Below are 15,406 nucleotides of genomic sequence, written 5' to 3'. Positions count from 1 at the left end.
CTCTCTTAGAGGGTGAGAAACCATTTTTGTGGCTTGTGTTTCTAAGTAAGTAACAAATCCTAAAATATTAAACCTAGGTTTTCATTGGAGAAAGATAGTTATGAATGACAAGATAGACTCATGAGTTAGAAGTACTTAGTGCAGAGTTTTTAAAATTTTTCAATTTTTGAAGTACAAAATTCTTATCCTCAGCAGTTATTCTTTTATTCCTTTGAAATTTTTAGCTGTCTTTTAGAGTCTCTCCTTTAATTTTATTTTTTAAAATCAAAGCTATGAATTGAAATTGTTATATTTCTATTTTAATTTTCTCCAGTGTTCATTAGTATCTTCGTTTCACTCCAGATTACGAACTGGATTATAATTTATCAACTAACTTCAGACAGTTGTGCTTTTGTGCATTAAAAAAAATTCTCATTAAATTGTACATATTTGTGGGCTACAGTGTGTTGTTTTAATACGTGTGTATACTGTACGTTGGTTCACTTAGGTTAGACAGCATATCTTTGTACCTGTTAGTCCGCTGCTTCTTCCTCCAGCTTCTTTCTTTTTTTTTCTTTTTTTTTTGTCTTTTGTCTTTTGTCTTTTTCCATGTCCGGCAACGGATTGCAACCCTCAGTGTTGCCCCCGTACCGGACCGGGGACCGGCAACGGGATTGCAACCCTCGGTGTTGCTCCCGCGCCTCGCTCAGCCAGTGAGCGGGAACCGGTCTGTATGTGGGATCCGAACCCTCGGGCGGGAGCGCCGCCGCGCTTCCCAAGCGGCGCACTATCCAGTGCGCCACCGGGCCGGCCCTCCTCCAGCTTCTTTCTGTGCCTGGTTTATTTCACTTGACATGATGGTCTTTAGTTCCATTCGTGTTTCTGCAAATAACAGGACTTCATTTTTTTAATATAATAGTTGAATAGTTAAATAGTATTGTGTATATATCACAGCCTTTTAATCCATTCTTCTGTCGATGGGCATTTAGATTGGTTTCCTGTCTTGGTTATTGTAAATAGTGTTGCAGTGAATATGGGAGGTTGCAGGTGGCCCTTTGATATATTGATTTCATTTCCTTTGGTTGTGTATCCAGTAGTGGGATTGCTGGGTCTTAGGGCAGTTCAATTTTTAGTTCTCTGAGAACCTCCATACTGTTTTCACAATGTCTGTACCAGTTTACTTTCCCACCAACAATGTAGGAGAGTTCCCTTTTCTCCACATCCTTTCCAGCATTTATTTTCTTAGACAGTTGTGCTTTTGTTTTCAGTGATAAATTTAGTCTGTATCTAAAAGTTTTTTATTATGTAATATGACTTGATTATTCTTATTCTGCTTTATGAGCCTTTTAATTTCTTAGTGTTTTTGCTTCCTTTCTTTTTAGCAACAGCTGTCTCAATGTCTTCCATTGTAAAATCTCATTCCTCACCCCCAAACACTATTATTGAGAGTATAAACTGGAACAAACTTAACTTTACAAACATCGGAAGCAATCTAAATGTTCGTAAAATTGATAGTGTGATGTTCCATTTAATGACCTGGATGGATGTCCATGATATATTAAATGAAATAGGCTGTTTAAACATTTCACTACAGAAAAAAAAAAAAAAAAATTCTAAAAGCATTGAACCTAAAATGTATGAGCTTATTTTAGGGTGAGATTTATTATGGGTAAGTTTAATTTAAGTGAAGTTTTTGTTGAGGTATAACATAAATGTGCACAAATGACTGGACAGCTTAATGAATTTTCACAATGTGAAAGGCTCCTGAAGCTCTGATAATGTTTGATGTCCTGGTCTGAGGCTTTATGTAAACATTATCAGAGCTTCAGAAGCCTGTCATCACACCTACGTGGTCACTATCCACTCCCATGAGGTGTGACCACTCTGCTGACTTCCACTGTAGGTCAGGGTAGCTGTATTTGAACTTTATGTAAATGGAATCAGACAGAACATACTCATTGGTATCTGGCTTCTTTTTGCTCATCTTGTGAGATTCATCCATGTTGTATGAAGCAGTAACTCGTTCATTCTCATTGCAGTCCATTGTGTGAATATACCACAATATATTGATCTATTCAACTGTTAATAGACATTTGGGTTGTTTCCAGTTTGAGGCTATTACAAAGAGTGCTGCTGTGAACATTCTAGTATGTGTCATTTAATGAACACTTATGTGCATTTCTCCTGGTTATATACCTATGAGTGGAATTTGGGGGTCATAGGTATATGTTTGTTGAGCTTTAGTAGCTACTGCCAAACAGTGCTCCAGAGTGGTTGAACCATTAATTATTCCCACCTAGTTAGTGTTTGGAAGTTTCACTTGCTGCATATCCTTGCCAAAGATTAGTATTCATTTAAAGCCATTCTGGTGGGTGAGTTAGTAGTCTGTCGTTGCGGTTTTAATTTCTATTTCTTTGATATAGGTTTAGTTTGTTTTCGTGTGTTTATTGTTCCTATGGACAGATCTTTGGTGAAGTTTCTGCTGCTGCTTTTGCCTGATTTTCTGTTGGGTTCTCTCTTATTTTTTTCCTGACTGATTGGTAAGAGTTTTTTATAGTCATTTTGCATATGCTTCCTTCCTTCCTCTCTCTCTCTTTGGAATTTTAGCATAGCAGGTATTTATCACAAGAAAAAACATAAAACTATTATCATTTTGAAAAAATAAATGCCCCTTTCTTGATCTGCTTTACCTCTCTTTCCCGTTACCTTCAATTTCTTGCTTTCTGAAGGAGTGTTCTGAAATCCCACTCTCCCCTTCCTCTCCAGCAGCTCACTCTTTCACCTCCACATTTGAGTCAAAAGGGTCTCTCAGTTGATATAATCAGTGGTGTCCAGGGCCCCTTACTCCAGTCTTCTCATCCCTCCGTCTCTCTCTGACTCTTGATACCACTGGCTACACCCAGCCTTTGCAGCTTTCTTCTCACTTGGCTTCCTGATGACAATGGAGCTCCCTAGTTCTCTCACGTCTTCCTCCTCCTTGGTTTTCTGTGCTTGCTTGTCTTAACCCTTAAGTTGGCATTTCTCCTGTATGTCTCTGGAGCTCTTTTCTCTGCAGTGCCCTCAGTTAGCTTTGTCAAGAAGCCTTTTCCACGTGCTGGAGGTCACACCCTCTGGCCGTGCTCTCTGAAGCCTTGATCTCTGAAGCCTTCTATCATTCCCAGCTACCTGCTGGATACCAGCCACTTGAATATCACTTCCTCCATCACCACCATCACCTTCCTCCTCAAACCAGCTTTGCTTCCAGCGGTCATATCTGTCAGTGAAGCTGGCTGTACCACCAGGTAACCTAGACATGAAACAGTGGCCATCCCTGCCTTCTTCCTTTGGACGCACCACCAGTCTGCTGCTAAATCCTGTTGATTCAACTTCTGTTGTAGCTCTCGTGTAGTACTAACACAGGTAGCAACAGTAATAATGGCTAACAGTGATTGAGTGCCTCTATGTGCCGGCCACTAGGGCTCAATGCTTTGCATGTTACTGGGCTTAATCCTATAACGGCCTTTGGAGAGAGTATGGTTATCTTCATTTTGCAGATGAGGAAATTGAGGCACAGAGAGGTTAGGTAATTTGCTCAAGGCAACTCAGCTGTCATTTAGAAGCAGTGATTAGCATCTGACTCCAGGCTTTGCTTCTTTGCTGTACTTGATTATTTGTAGTTCTCCTTCCTATTCCCCCTTCCTTCTCGATTACATCTTGCCCAAATGGCATTTCTTTCCCAACTTGCTTTTCTGCCTATTCTAGTCTAACCTTCAGAAAATCAGGTATGCCTTCTCCAGATCTAACTCTATTTACATCCGTCCTTGCTTTACTTTCAGTGCCTAATTTGGAAGCCAGTGATAGAGAAAATTCTTCAGTTGGCCTTTACAGACTAAAGTTTGGTCTCAGGTTCGCTTTCTATTTGACCGAGGTTCCTCTGTGCTTTTTGTCATACCCTTGCTGAACCTGCTGTGTGCCCCTCAGTTCTGCCTTTTGCTGACCTCCTCCTCCACTCTTCAAGACCCAACTCAGGTGCTTTCCCTTGTGTGAGACCCTTCCTGGGCTGCCTCTGCCAGCTCTGTGTGAGCCTCCATAGCAATTTCTAACCTCCCTTACTACTACTGTTACTGATTCTCACCAGTTACTTCTTTGACACTCGCCAACTCAGGTGCTTTCCCTTGTGTGAGACCCTTCCTGGGCTGCCTCTGCCAGCTCTGTGTGAGCCTCCATATCAATTTCTAACCTCCCTTACTACTACTGTTACTGATTCTCACCAGTTACTTCTTTGACACTCTTGGAAACTCGAGCATAATCTTCTGTGTCAGGCATGGAAACTTGGGCATAATCTTCTATATCAGGCATTTTATTGATTACTTTTACAGTTAACACAATAAAGGGAATTTAGGTACATCAATAAGAACCACAGATAATAATAAATCCCAAACTTTAAGGGGTAAAGAGAATGTGCTAGTTTCTCAGGGCTGTTGTAACAAAGTACTACAAATTCAGTGACTTAAAACAACAGAAAATTATTCTGTCACAAATGAGGCTAGAAATCTGAGATCAAGGTATTGACTGGGCCATGCTCCCTCTGAAGGTGATGGTGAAGGACCCTTCCTTGCCTCTTCCAGCTTCTGGTAGTTTCCAGCAATCCTTAGCATTACTGAGCTTATAGATGCTTTACTCTGATCTCTGCTGTGTTGTCATGTGACATTCTCCAGTGTCTGTCTTCATGTGGCCGTCTTCCCTCTGTGTCTTTGTTTTCTTATAAGGACACTATTCATATTGAATGAAGGGCCCTGCTTTACATGTCATCTTAACTGACATTTGCAGTGACTCTATTTTAAAATAAAGTCACTGTATTAATATTCTGATGCTTTGATATTTAGGGTCTCACTGACCCTGGGAGACTGCCCCTCCCAGCGCTAGCCAGTTCCTAGAGACAGTAAACCCTAGCACGCTTTGCATATGTGAACTATCCAGTTCAAAGTCCACTACCCCTGGCCCCCACTCTTACACTTCAGGTCAATATTCTCCTGCCCCAGTCATGCCAGGGCCAGGTACCAGACAACTTGGGACAGCCCTTGTGTCCCAGAGCCCTTTGAAATTATTCAGACTAGTCAATACAAAGCCTGCTTACCTGCCTCGCCTGTTCCTTCCTGTGGAAACCATGGCAAAGGCTCTTGCCCACAGTTTCTCCTCTCTGCCTCCTGACCGACCCTGGGGCTTCCCCGTGTGGCCCTGCATGGTGTGCAGTGCCTTCCGTTTCTAGGGCTCTGTGAGTATCAACTTTGCCTCCCTGACAGTCGTTTGCACGTCGTACCATACCTGATTAAAATAAATCCCAGGCACAGTTTCAAGCAGTTCTGAGATACTAAGGGTTAGAACTTTAACACCTCTTTTTGGAAAACACAGTTCAGCCCATTACAGGGAATAACCTGTTTGCTGATACTTGGCTTGTATTCCGTCAAGGGCAGTGCAGTGACTGGGTTCCATCAGTAAACAATGACCTGACCTGAAGTGCAGCATGTCAGAAGAAGCTGCAGCCACCAGCTGTTCCTAAATATGAGCCTAGGGGAAGGCACCACCTGCAGCCATACTGAGCTTACCTCACACGGGAGGCAGGAGAAGATTAATAATGGGGAGAGAGATTTTTTCCTTTAAAAGGTGGCAAAATATGTTTAAATGCTGATCTTGAACAATTGAGCTATCGTAATAGTTGGTTTTGGAGAATATGTTTGATTCTTAGTATTAACTGTTTTTTTTTCCTCTTTTCTTTCTTTTTTTTAAAGAAAGTGGCAGCCCAGAATCTCGTGTTAATGCTATCCATTTCTTGGTACACAAACTGCCAGAGAAGAATAAAGAAATGTTGGATATTTTGGTGAAACACTTAACAAAGTAAGCCTCTTTTATTTCCTTTAAAATTTTTTTTGCTTTGCTCTAGGTGCTGTGCAGTATTCTTGGATTTGTAATGGTTGGAACTGGGGCTGTATACACAATACCAGGGACCAGACCTGGAAGGGCAGGCCGGACGTTTGACTCACTGTGTATGTTTTGGACAAGAGTGTTGAAATATGATGCTTTCATGAGTAGTATAATTATTTGTTTAATGTCACTGCCAGCAACTCAGGGTTTGATATGAATTGAAAGAAGAGAATACTATACATCGTACCATTCACAGATTCTGGAAATGTGATTATAAGTCTGTTAGCAAATTTAGCTTGGTTTTACAACTACCTAACTCTAAGTTTGTTGAATTCAGTAATGGGTAGTTATTTCAGAGGATCCATTCTTTTTTCCCTCCTCCTTTAAAAAGCAAGGAAAGTCTAATAATTCAGTGCAGAAATTAGCCATTTCTTCAAATATAAATGACTCTCAGATCACCGTCATTAGAATTTTAGAGGTAAGAGGGAGCTCAGGAACGCTGTTTTAGACCCTTTATTTTACATAAGAAGAAACTGAAGGTGAGAGGATACTGTGACTTGCCAAAGATTTTACTAATAATGTAGCCATTCATTCATTTGGTCAACAGATATTTAGCACCTTTTTTAGGTGCTAGTGGATACATAGTTGAATAAGATCCTACTTTCATGAAGCTTTCTTAGGGGGAAAAGATTATAAACAAATTACAAATAAAAATGTAAAATAGTTTAGATGATAAGTGGCAAACAAAAAGAGTAAGGGATTAGAGAATATATGTTTATAGTGTGGGAATATAAAGACGGTTATTGTGGAAGGTCCCTTTGAGGATGAGATCTTTGAGTTGAGACTTGAGTTAAGTGGCAGGGCTGCTGAGAACAGATGTCCAGATTGTTCACTGCACAATGGTACTGGGCCAAAGGAGTGAGTGTGGGTGCTCTGACCAAACTCTTCATGCTTGTAAAGCTAATTTTTACTAAGGTGCCATGCAATCTAATAGTCCCTGGACGCAAGGATCTTATGGTCTGGGGAAATAAGGGGTGTTCCAAGTAGAGGGGAACAGTAAATAAAGGCTTTTAGGGGAAACAAGCTTAGTATATACGTGGAATTATTAAGAAGACCATTGTGGCTAGAGTAGAGCATCAAAGAGAGAGAGGGAAAAGAGTAGGAAGGGGCTTTAGCATTAGGGTCTTGTTGGATCCAGTTATTTCAGAGACAGACCTAGAGGGCAGTTGAGTCTCTTGCCTCTGTTTTTAAGGAAATATACAGAGTTGAAGAATACTGTATGTTCCACAATTATTGCCCCTCCGGTTAAACATAGATTTTTCTTTTTCCTCATCAATATTAGTGTTTCAGATCACTCCAAGCAGAACCTAATGACCGTGGCCAATTTAGGAGTGGTGTTTGGACCAACTCTGATGAGGCCACAGGAAGAAACTGTTGCTGCCATCATGGATTTGAAGTTTCAGAATATTGTTGTGGAAATCTTAATTGAAAACCATGAAAAGGTAAAATCGTGTTTTTTTTGTTTTGTTTTGTTTTTACCTTAAGAGATCTTATATTTTTGGCTTGTCACCATGTAATGCACAACTATTCTTTTAGATTTCCCTTGTCTCTCTTTAAAAAAAAAAAAAAAAAAAAAAAAAATATATATAAAATCACTATTATAAGCTTGGTTTGAAGTATTCATTGAGCTCTGTCTTCTGATGGAGTTCCATAAATCTTACTCTTTTCTGGCCTATTATCTCATTGGTTTAATGAAGAATCATTTAATCCAGATGCAAATGAGTATTGGCAATGTAATTGTGAACTGTTTAAGTTTTTTTTTGTTGCTTTCATTCCTTTCCTTGGATTTCTCACTCAAATTCTGTGTATCACCACAGTCCTTGTACTCTTGATCAAGTTAGAGCTTGGCAACTTAGGAAAAAGAGAAAATAAGGCAGATAAATTTGAAAGGAAATGGTATGGAGCCAGAAGGCCATGAGCATCTCTGTGAGGGTTGAGGGCAGGGTCCCTCTGAGGCCTGCTGGCGAAGGCTAGCCTATGTTTGCACCCCACTTGTAAAGGTTGCCCAGCCTTGCAAAGGGTTTTCCTGGTTGCACCCGGCCGTTATGAATGGCAAGTAAAGGAGGAGAAGTCAAGGAAGGGTAAACTCAAACAGGTTCAGGCAGCATGTCTGAGCAGGGGGTGGGAGGAGGGCACACATCTCTGGGGTCTGGTGGATGAGATTGAGCTCGGTTTGAATTAGGAGATTTATATAAGGGGTGAGTATAAACTTTTTTAATATACTGTTCCCTGGCCAGCTGCCAAACAAAAAACAAAAAAACCCCCAACAAACCCCCATACCTGCCATAAATAAATAAATAAATTAATTAATTAATTAAATAAAGCTCATTGTAATGAGTTAATTGAAAAAAATAAAAGGGACTGGCTGATTAGCTCAGCTGGTTAGAGTGCTGCTTTATAACACCAAGGTGGCAGGTTTGGATCCCCTTACTGCCAGCTGCCAAAAAAAAAGATATATACACATACACAACACACACACACACACACACACACACACACACACTCTCTCTCTCTCTCTCTCTCTCTCTCTCTCTATATATATATATATATATAAAATATACATTTTATATATATACACACATATTTAAAAGTTGAGTGGGTATGGCGGGAAGGAATTATATATGTATATACTATATATAGTATATAGATCATATTTACAATATATTATTATATATCATATATACTATATATATCGTTATTATAATACACACACACACACACAAATTCCCTCCCACCATACCCACTCAACATTTCAAATTTTAGAAGTAAGTAGTATTTGGTGTTGTTACCTTGTGATCTCTTTCCAAAATTACTGTTATTTTCTCCTCAATTACGTATTGTCTATGACTACTGTGAATACAACAACAGAGTTGAGTAGTTACAACAGAGACCAGATAGCCCACAAAGCAAAAATATGTACTGTCTGGCTTGCTGATCCTTGCTCTAGACCAATAATTTTGAACCTTGGAAAACCATCAAAATCACCTGAGGGACTCTTTTGCAAGGCTGTGTAGCCACATGTATTCTGTTAAATTTTTCCTTCCTAAGATCTGTGATAAGCAGCCACTAGGGAGAACCTCTGATCTAAGAAGTAAGTGTCTTCTCTGTCTCAAGAACTTAAGAGAGAACTTTAATCTGGAACATGGGAGAAGTTTCCATTCATATTTTAGAGGTTTTTGTTCATAACAGTTAAAACAAGACCTGAGTAAGACTTTTGTTAGTGTTAGGTCTGACCCTTGGCAGTCTGTGTTTGAAGGAGTAGGTGTCCATTCAAGTTTAGCTGGTCTTCGTGTATAAGTGGGGCTGAAGATGGTTTTTGGAGGGCATGTGGAAAAATGGTTTCAAGATGCTCCTGCAGCGATTTGCTCAAAAGGACTGCCTCGTTTGCTGCCTCTCTCCCACTCACTCAACCTTCAAAATAAAGCTTCCACCTATTAAGAAAGACAAAAGCGTTTACTCGGGATTAAAAGTACATTTTCACTATTAACAAAGGCATAATAATTTTTAAAGAAACATTTATTCTTTAGGGCAATGCTTTTTAATCTTTTTGGCATCTAGACCTCTGAGAGGCTGATAAAAGTACTAACCCTTTCCCCAAATAAATGCACACAGCTCCCTATCTCCCTACAGTGTTAACAATTTCAGGGGGTTCACATGTGTTCCTGAATCCTCAGATTCTAGGTTAACTATCTCCTGTTTAAAATGAATAATCTCCTAAGTGACCTGTCTTGTTACTTGTTTCTCTATAATCAAGGGAATACATGATTTTTCAAAATACATTAGACTCTTTTAAGAACTTTTAGTTTTTTTCCCCCTCATTCTGTCAACTACAGATCGGCACTTTGCTAATATCTTTCCTTATTTCTGCCTCTAAGAGAGGGACTTTGAGAACTGTTAAAATGATTGGTCACTCATTTGTTTATTAAAAGGAATTTTAAAAATTGAGATTGGATTACATGTTGAGCATGTGGTAGGTGCGGGGATGTGGAGGTGAGTGTTACAGCACTCGTTGGAAAGCAGGTCACAACTAGCAGGGAGAAGCCGTGTTTTGGGACTTGCATCCCATAACACTTATCCTTGGCTAACATACTGTGTAACTTATTTTTCTTAGTTGTCTATTTCTCCCAGCTAGGTCTTTGAGGGCAGAGATCTATTGGTACACTTAAAATAATACTTGGTGCATATTAGGTGCTCAGTTAATATTTATTGAATGAATTAATGAATTCAATACATTTTGAGGGGGTTGGAGAAGTAGGAAAGAGACAGGCAAACAGAGGTGTAGTCCCTTTGAGCAAAACATTGCAGGAGCATTTCCTGGGTCCTTGTTGCACTTACTAGAGCAGTTCTAGCTTGTGTGAATGTTGGTTACTGCTGAAAAGTTAAGCTTGAAAGCTGGTTGGGGATTTTCTTTACCAGTATGGTAAAAACAGCTTGTTTATGAGTGTAAGAATTTTTTTTTTTTTAAAGCCAGTGATGGAGAATTTATGCCTCTCTTTATGGTCCTGTCAAACTGTCATTAAACCTCATTAGTGTGCACTAAGCCTTGCAGAGAGGTTTGGGGGAAGTAAAGATAGTGAGTCCAGTAGGGGAAAGAAGAAATGTCCAAAAGTAGCTAAAAGATATGGTGGAGAATCAGAGCTCTCAGAGAGAGAGAGAGAGAGAGAGAGAAAGAGAGAGAGAAAGCAAGCTGAGACTTCAGAGGAGAGTTAAGGTCTGACTGTGGGGAATCTGGAAAGTTTCCTGAGTAGGTGGTTGGAATCAGTTTTAGAATGGAGTTTGAACAGGTAGAGATGTTTTTTTTTTTTTTTCTTTTTTACTGACCGGTAACGGGATCGCAACCCTCGGTGTCGCGCCCGTACCGGGGACCGGCAACGGGATCGCAACCCTCGGTGTCGCGCCCGTACCGGGGACCGGCAACGGGATCGCAACCCTCGGTGTCGCGCCCGTACCGGGGACCGGCAACGGGATCGCAACCCTCGGTGTCGCGCCCGTACCGGGGACCGGCAACGGGATCGCAACCCTCGGTGTCGCGCCCGTACCGGGGACCGGCAACGGGATCGCAACCCTCGGTGTCGCGCCCGTACCGGGGACCGGCAACGGGATCGCAACCCTCGGTGTCGCGCCCGTACCGGGGACTGGCAATGGGATCGCAACCCTCAGTGTTGCGCCCGCACCTCGCTCAGCCAGTGAGCGGGAACCGGTCTCCACATGGGATCCGAACCCTCGGCGGGAGCGCTGCCACGCTCCCAAGCGGCGCACTCTACAGTGCGCCACTGGGCCGGCCCGGTAGAGATGTTTTAAGAGGACATTTCAGGTATAGGATATCATGGAATCAGAAACAGAGAGGAGGTTTGTGTTCTGGGGATGAAGCTCTCATTGAAACATAGGCGGATGGCATGAGATCAGATTGGAAAGAGATTCTGCCAGGTGTGGGGAGGTTGAGAATGCCACTTTGGGACGTTCAGTTTAATTTTATAGGTACCAGGATCGTTCATGGTTTTCAAGTACACTGCTTTAGAAAGTTTAATCTGACAGCAGGGTTTGCAATGGAAAGCAAAGGAAAAAAAAACCAGGCATAGATTAAGAACAGGACAGTGAAAATGGGGACTTCTAGGGTGGAAAGCATTGTTTTGTTAGGTGGAATAGACAAAATCCAGGGACTGGATCTGTGGGGGATCTTAAAGGAAGGTGTTAGAAGGATTCAATCCTGGGAGAATATTGGTGTCATGAATAAAAGGAAGGAAAAAAAGGGGTCAGGGTAAGAGTAAGAGGAATTCAGTTTGTAACATGGTGATCTTTAGTTGTTGCCTGGATGTCAGGCAAGATAAGTCCAGTAGACAGCAGGAGATGTGGTAGTCAAGCTTGTGAGAGGATGTAGGGTGAGAAAGCAAAATATCGGGTATAGTTAAAGGCATGAAAAAGTATTTATTGGAGGTTCATGGTGTTACACGCTTCTGGTCTTCTATATTGTGTATTTACCTCATATAACCCTAGTGTGTGGAAGTTTGTGTGTGTATATATACATTTAAAATACATATTAAAAACACATCAAATCCCCATTTCATAAATATATGTATATAGGTACAAAGTTCTTACTATATATATTATCCCTTTAGGAGAAAACTGAGGGATGAGAGATTAACTTGCTCATGAGCACACAGCTAGTAAATGGTAATTCTGGGGATTTAACAGAGACTGACCCCAAAGCCTTTGCTTTCCATCACTAGGAGAAGATAACAATATCCTTGAGAAACACCAAGATTTTATTATTAGTGATAAAAGAGGAGCCAGAAGAAACCCAGCATTTGTGTGGGTTGTCTGGGGTTTTAAAAATTTTGTTTTGTTTTTTAATTTGCCTAAAAATATTTTTACTTTGCTTTTACATTTGAAAGACCGTTTGCAGGGCATAGAATTCTAGGATGACAGTTCTTTTCTTTTAATGCTCGTCTGGCTTCTGTTGCTTTTGTTGAGAAGTCAGGCAAAGTTCTACTTTTGTTTCTTTCATGGTAACATGTTGTTTTTGTTTTTCGTTTTTAGCTGCTTTTAGGATTTTCTCCTTTTTCTTTTTTTAAGGATGTGCACATTTATTTGTTCAAATAACAAAAACATAAACTGAATAACAGATGAATAACGAAATACTTTAGAAAAATGGGCTTCAAATTTTCACAAAAACTAGAGATGTAAAACTTATTAAAATTTACATATTTCATTTTATAATCTCTACAATTACTTGAAATAGGTCTTAAAGTCTTCCCACAGCAATGAAATATGAAATTAATTTCAACAGAGGAAGGTGAATAAACTTTTCAAAAGCAAATTAATTTCTAAGTAAATCAACAAGTCCATTTAATAAAAAGAAATCAAGAACAGAAATTAAATATCTAAGTTTAGCAACATAAATTGCATAAAAAAATCAACAAAACAATATAAACACAAGGCACTTCAAAAAATTTGTGGAAAAATAGAATTGAAAGATAGTGGTAATCTTTCCATGAATTTTTTGTTTGTTTAGATTTTTCCTTTTTTAATTTTTTAAAAAAGACTAAGATCATAGAAAATATGTTCTCTGACCACAATAGCAGAAGGAGATTTAGAAAACTCACAAATGTGTGGGAATTAAACAGCACTCTTGTAAATAAACAGTGGGTAAAAAGAAAAATCCTAGGGAAATTAGAGACTACTTTGAGAAAAAGATCAAATCACAACATATCAATATTTATAGGATGCAGTGCTCATACAGTGCTTAGAAGAAAATTTTTACTTGTAAACACCTATATTAAAAATAAGAAAATTTTCAGATCAGTAATGTAAACTTCTATCTAATGAAAATAGAAAAACTAGAGCAAATTAAACCAAAAGTAAGAAATAACAAAGATTACAACAGAAATATAGAACAGGGAATTAAAAAACAATAGAGAAAATCAACAAAACCAAAAGTTGATTCTTTATAGAGGTCAACGAAATTTGCGAGCCTTTATCTAGACTTACCAAGAAAAAAAGAGAGAAGATTGAACTACTCAAATCAGAAATAAAATAGGGGCATTATTGCATTGTCACTATGGCTTTTTGTGGTGGTAAGATTTAGTTTCTTTCTTTCTTGTTGCATTTTTGTTCTACCAGTGGGTTTTGACCTTTTTTATGTATTTGTGGTAGTGATTATCATTTTTTGGATTCCGGTTGCAGGACTTCCTTGAGGATTTTTTGTAAGGCTGTTTGTGTGGTGGTGAACTCCCACGCTTTTTGTCTGAAACCCCCTCCACTATTTTCCTCTCAATTCTGAAGAATAGCCTCAGTGGATACAGAATTCTTGGCTGACAGTTTTTTTCTTTGTTGTTTTGAATATATCATCCTATTTTCTTCTAGCCTGTAGTGTTTCTCTTGAGAAATCTGCTGTTTGTCTGATAGGGGCTCCTTTTAAGATTCTCTTGCTGCTTTTAAGATTCTCTCTTTCAGCTTTGCCAGTTTGATTATAATGTGTCTGGAGAGGACCTTTTTGGGTTGAATCTGTTTGGGGATCTTTGAGCCTCCTGGATCTGCAGGTCCATGTCTCTCCCTGTACCTGGGGAAGTTTCTGTTATTATTTCATTGAATAGGTTTTCCATGCCTTTTCCTTTCTCTTCCCCTTATGGAACACCCATGATTTGAATGTTTGTGTGCTTAAGGTTGTCTGTTAGCTCTCTTAGATTTTCTTAGCTTTTTAAAATTCTTTGTTCCTTTTTTGGTCTGCCTGGGTTATTTCAAAAAGACTATCTTTTTTTTTTCTTTTTGTCTTTTTTACTGACTGGTAACGGGATCGCAACCCTCGGTGTTGNCACTGCGCTCAGCCAGTGAGCGGGAACCGGTCTCCACATGGGATCCGAACCCTCCGCGGGAGCGCCGCTGCACTCCCAAGCGGCGCACTCTCCAGTGCGCCGCCGGCCCGGCCCACAAAAAGACTATCTTCAAGATCAGAATTTCTTCTGCTTGTTCTAGCCTGCTGTTTAAATTCAGTTGCATTTTTTATTTCACTGAGTGAATATTTCAGTTCCATGAGTTGTGCTGCATTGTTTTTAAGGTATTAATCTCTTTGTAAATTTCCTCCTTCATATCCTGGATTTTGTTTTTTTCTAGTTTCATTATGACGTCTAACTGAGTCTTCTCGTATCTCAGTGAGTTTCCTTAAGATTGTTGCTCGGAATTCCTTTGAAATCATTTCAAGTGCTTCCTGTTGTATGGGGTCTGGTATTTGAGAATTACCATATTTTTTTGGTGGTGTCATATTTTCTTGGGTTCTTGTATTTTTGGTATCTCTGTTGATATCTGGACATCTGGTTCTGTTATTCTGATGAAGCAAGTGCTTCTTCTATGACTCTGAAGTGGGCTTTTTTTTTTTTTGTTAATATACAATGTATATGATTATTATGGCCCATCACCGACACCTCCCTCCCTCCTCCCTCTCTCCCCTCCCCCCCAAGAATGTCCTTTCCGTTTGCTTGTTGTAACAACTTCAAAAAAGTATAGTTGTTATATCTTCTTCCCCTCCCCCTCCCCCGGTTTTTTTTTTGTGTGTATGTGGGTGAATTAATTTGTTTATTTTTTAGCTCCCACCAATGAGTGAGAACATGTGGTATTTCTTTTTCTCTGCCTGACTCGTTTCACTCAATATTATTCTCTCAAGGTCCATCCATGTTGTTGCAAATGGCAGTATTTCATTCGTTTTTATAGCTGAGTAGTATTCCATTGTGTAGATATACCACATTTTCCATATCCACTCATCCAATGATGGACATTTGGGTTGATTCCAGCTCTTGGCTATTGTGAAGAGTGCTGCAATGAACATTGGGAAACAAGTATACCTTCGACTTGATGATTTCCATTCCTTTGGATATATTCCCAGCAGTAGGATAGCTGGTTCAAATGGTAGATCTATCTGCAACTGTTTGAGGAATCTCCAAAGCATAGGGGTTGCACCATTTTGCATTCCCAC

The 15,406-nt window shown here is 39.7% G+C and overlaps 1 protein-coding gene across 3 annotated transcripts in view; it reads left to right on the top strand.

Moving 5' to 3' along the window:
• The window catches only part of LOC103590680 (rho GTPase-activating protein 10), a 209,160-nt gene that overhangs the window by 89,701 nt on the left and 104,053 nt on the right, over positions 1–15,406 (top strand). For all 3 annotated transcript variants that reach the window (XR_550495.1, XR_550494.1, XM_008572972.1), the window contains exons 10-11: positions 5,748–5,853; positions 7,223–7,382. Coding sequence is in view for 1 of the 3 variants with exons in the window: in XM_008572972.1 (XP_008571194.1) it covers positions 5,748–5,853; positions 7,223–7,382 (266 nt within the window). In the remaining 2 variants the exon portion in view is untranslated. The remainder of the gene's footprint in view (positions 1–5,747; positions 5,854–7,222; positions 7,383–15,406) is intronic.

This window comes from Galeopterus variegatus, unplaced genomic scaffold, assembly GCF_000696425.1.
Source record: "Galeopterus variegatus unplaced genomic scaffold, G_variegatus-3.0.2 Scaffold857, whole genome shotgun sequence".
Taxonomy (NCBI): Eukaryota; Metazoa; Chordata; class Mammalia; order Dermoptera; family Cynocephalidae; genus Galeopterus; species Galeopterus variegatus.
The sequence above is the reverse complement of the archived record's forward strand: the minus strand, read 5'-3'. Positions and strand labels throughout refer to the sequence as shown.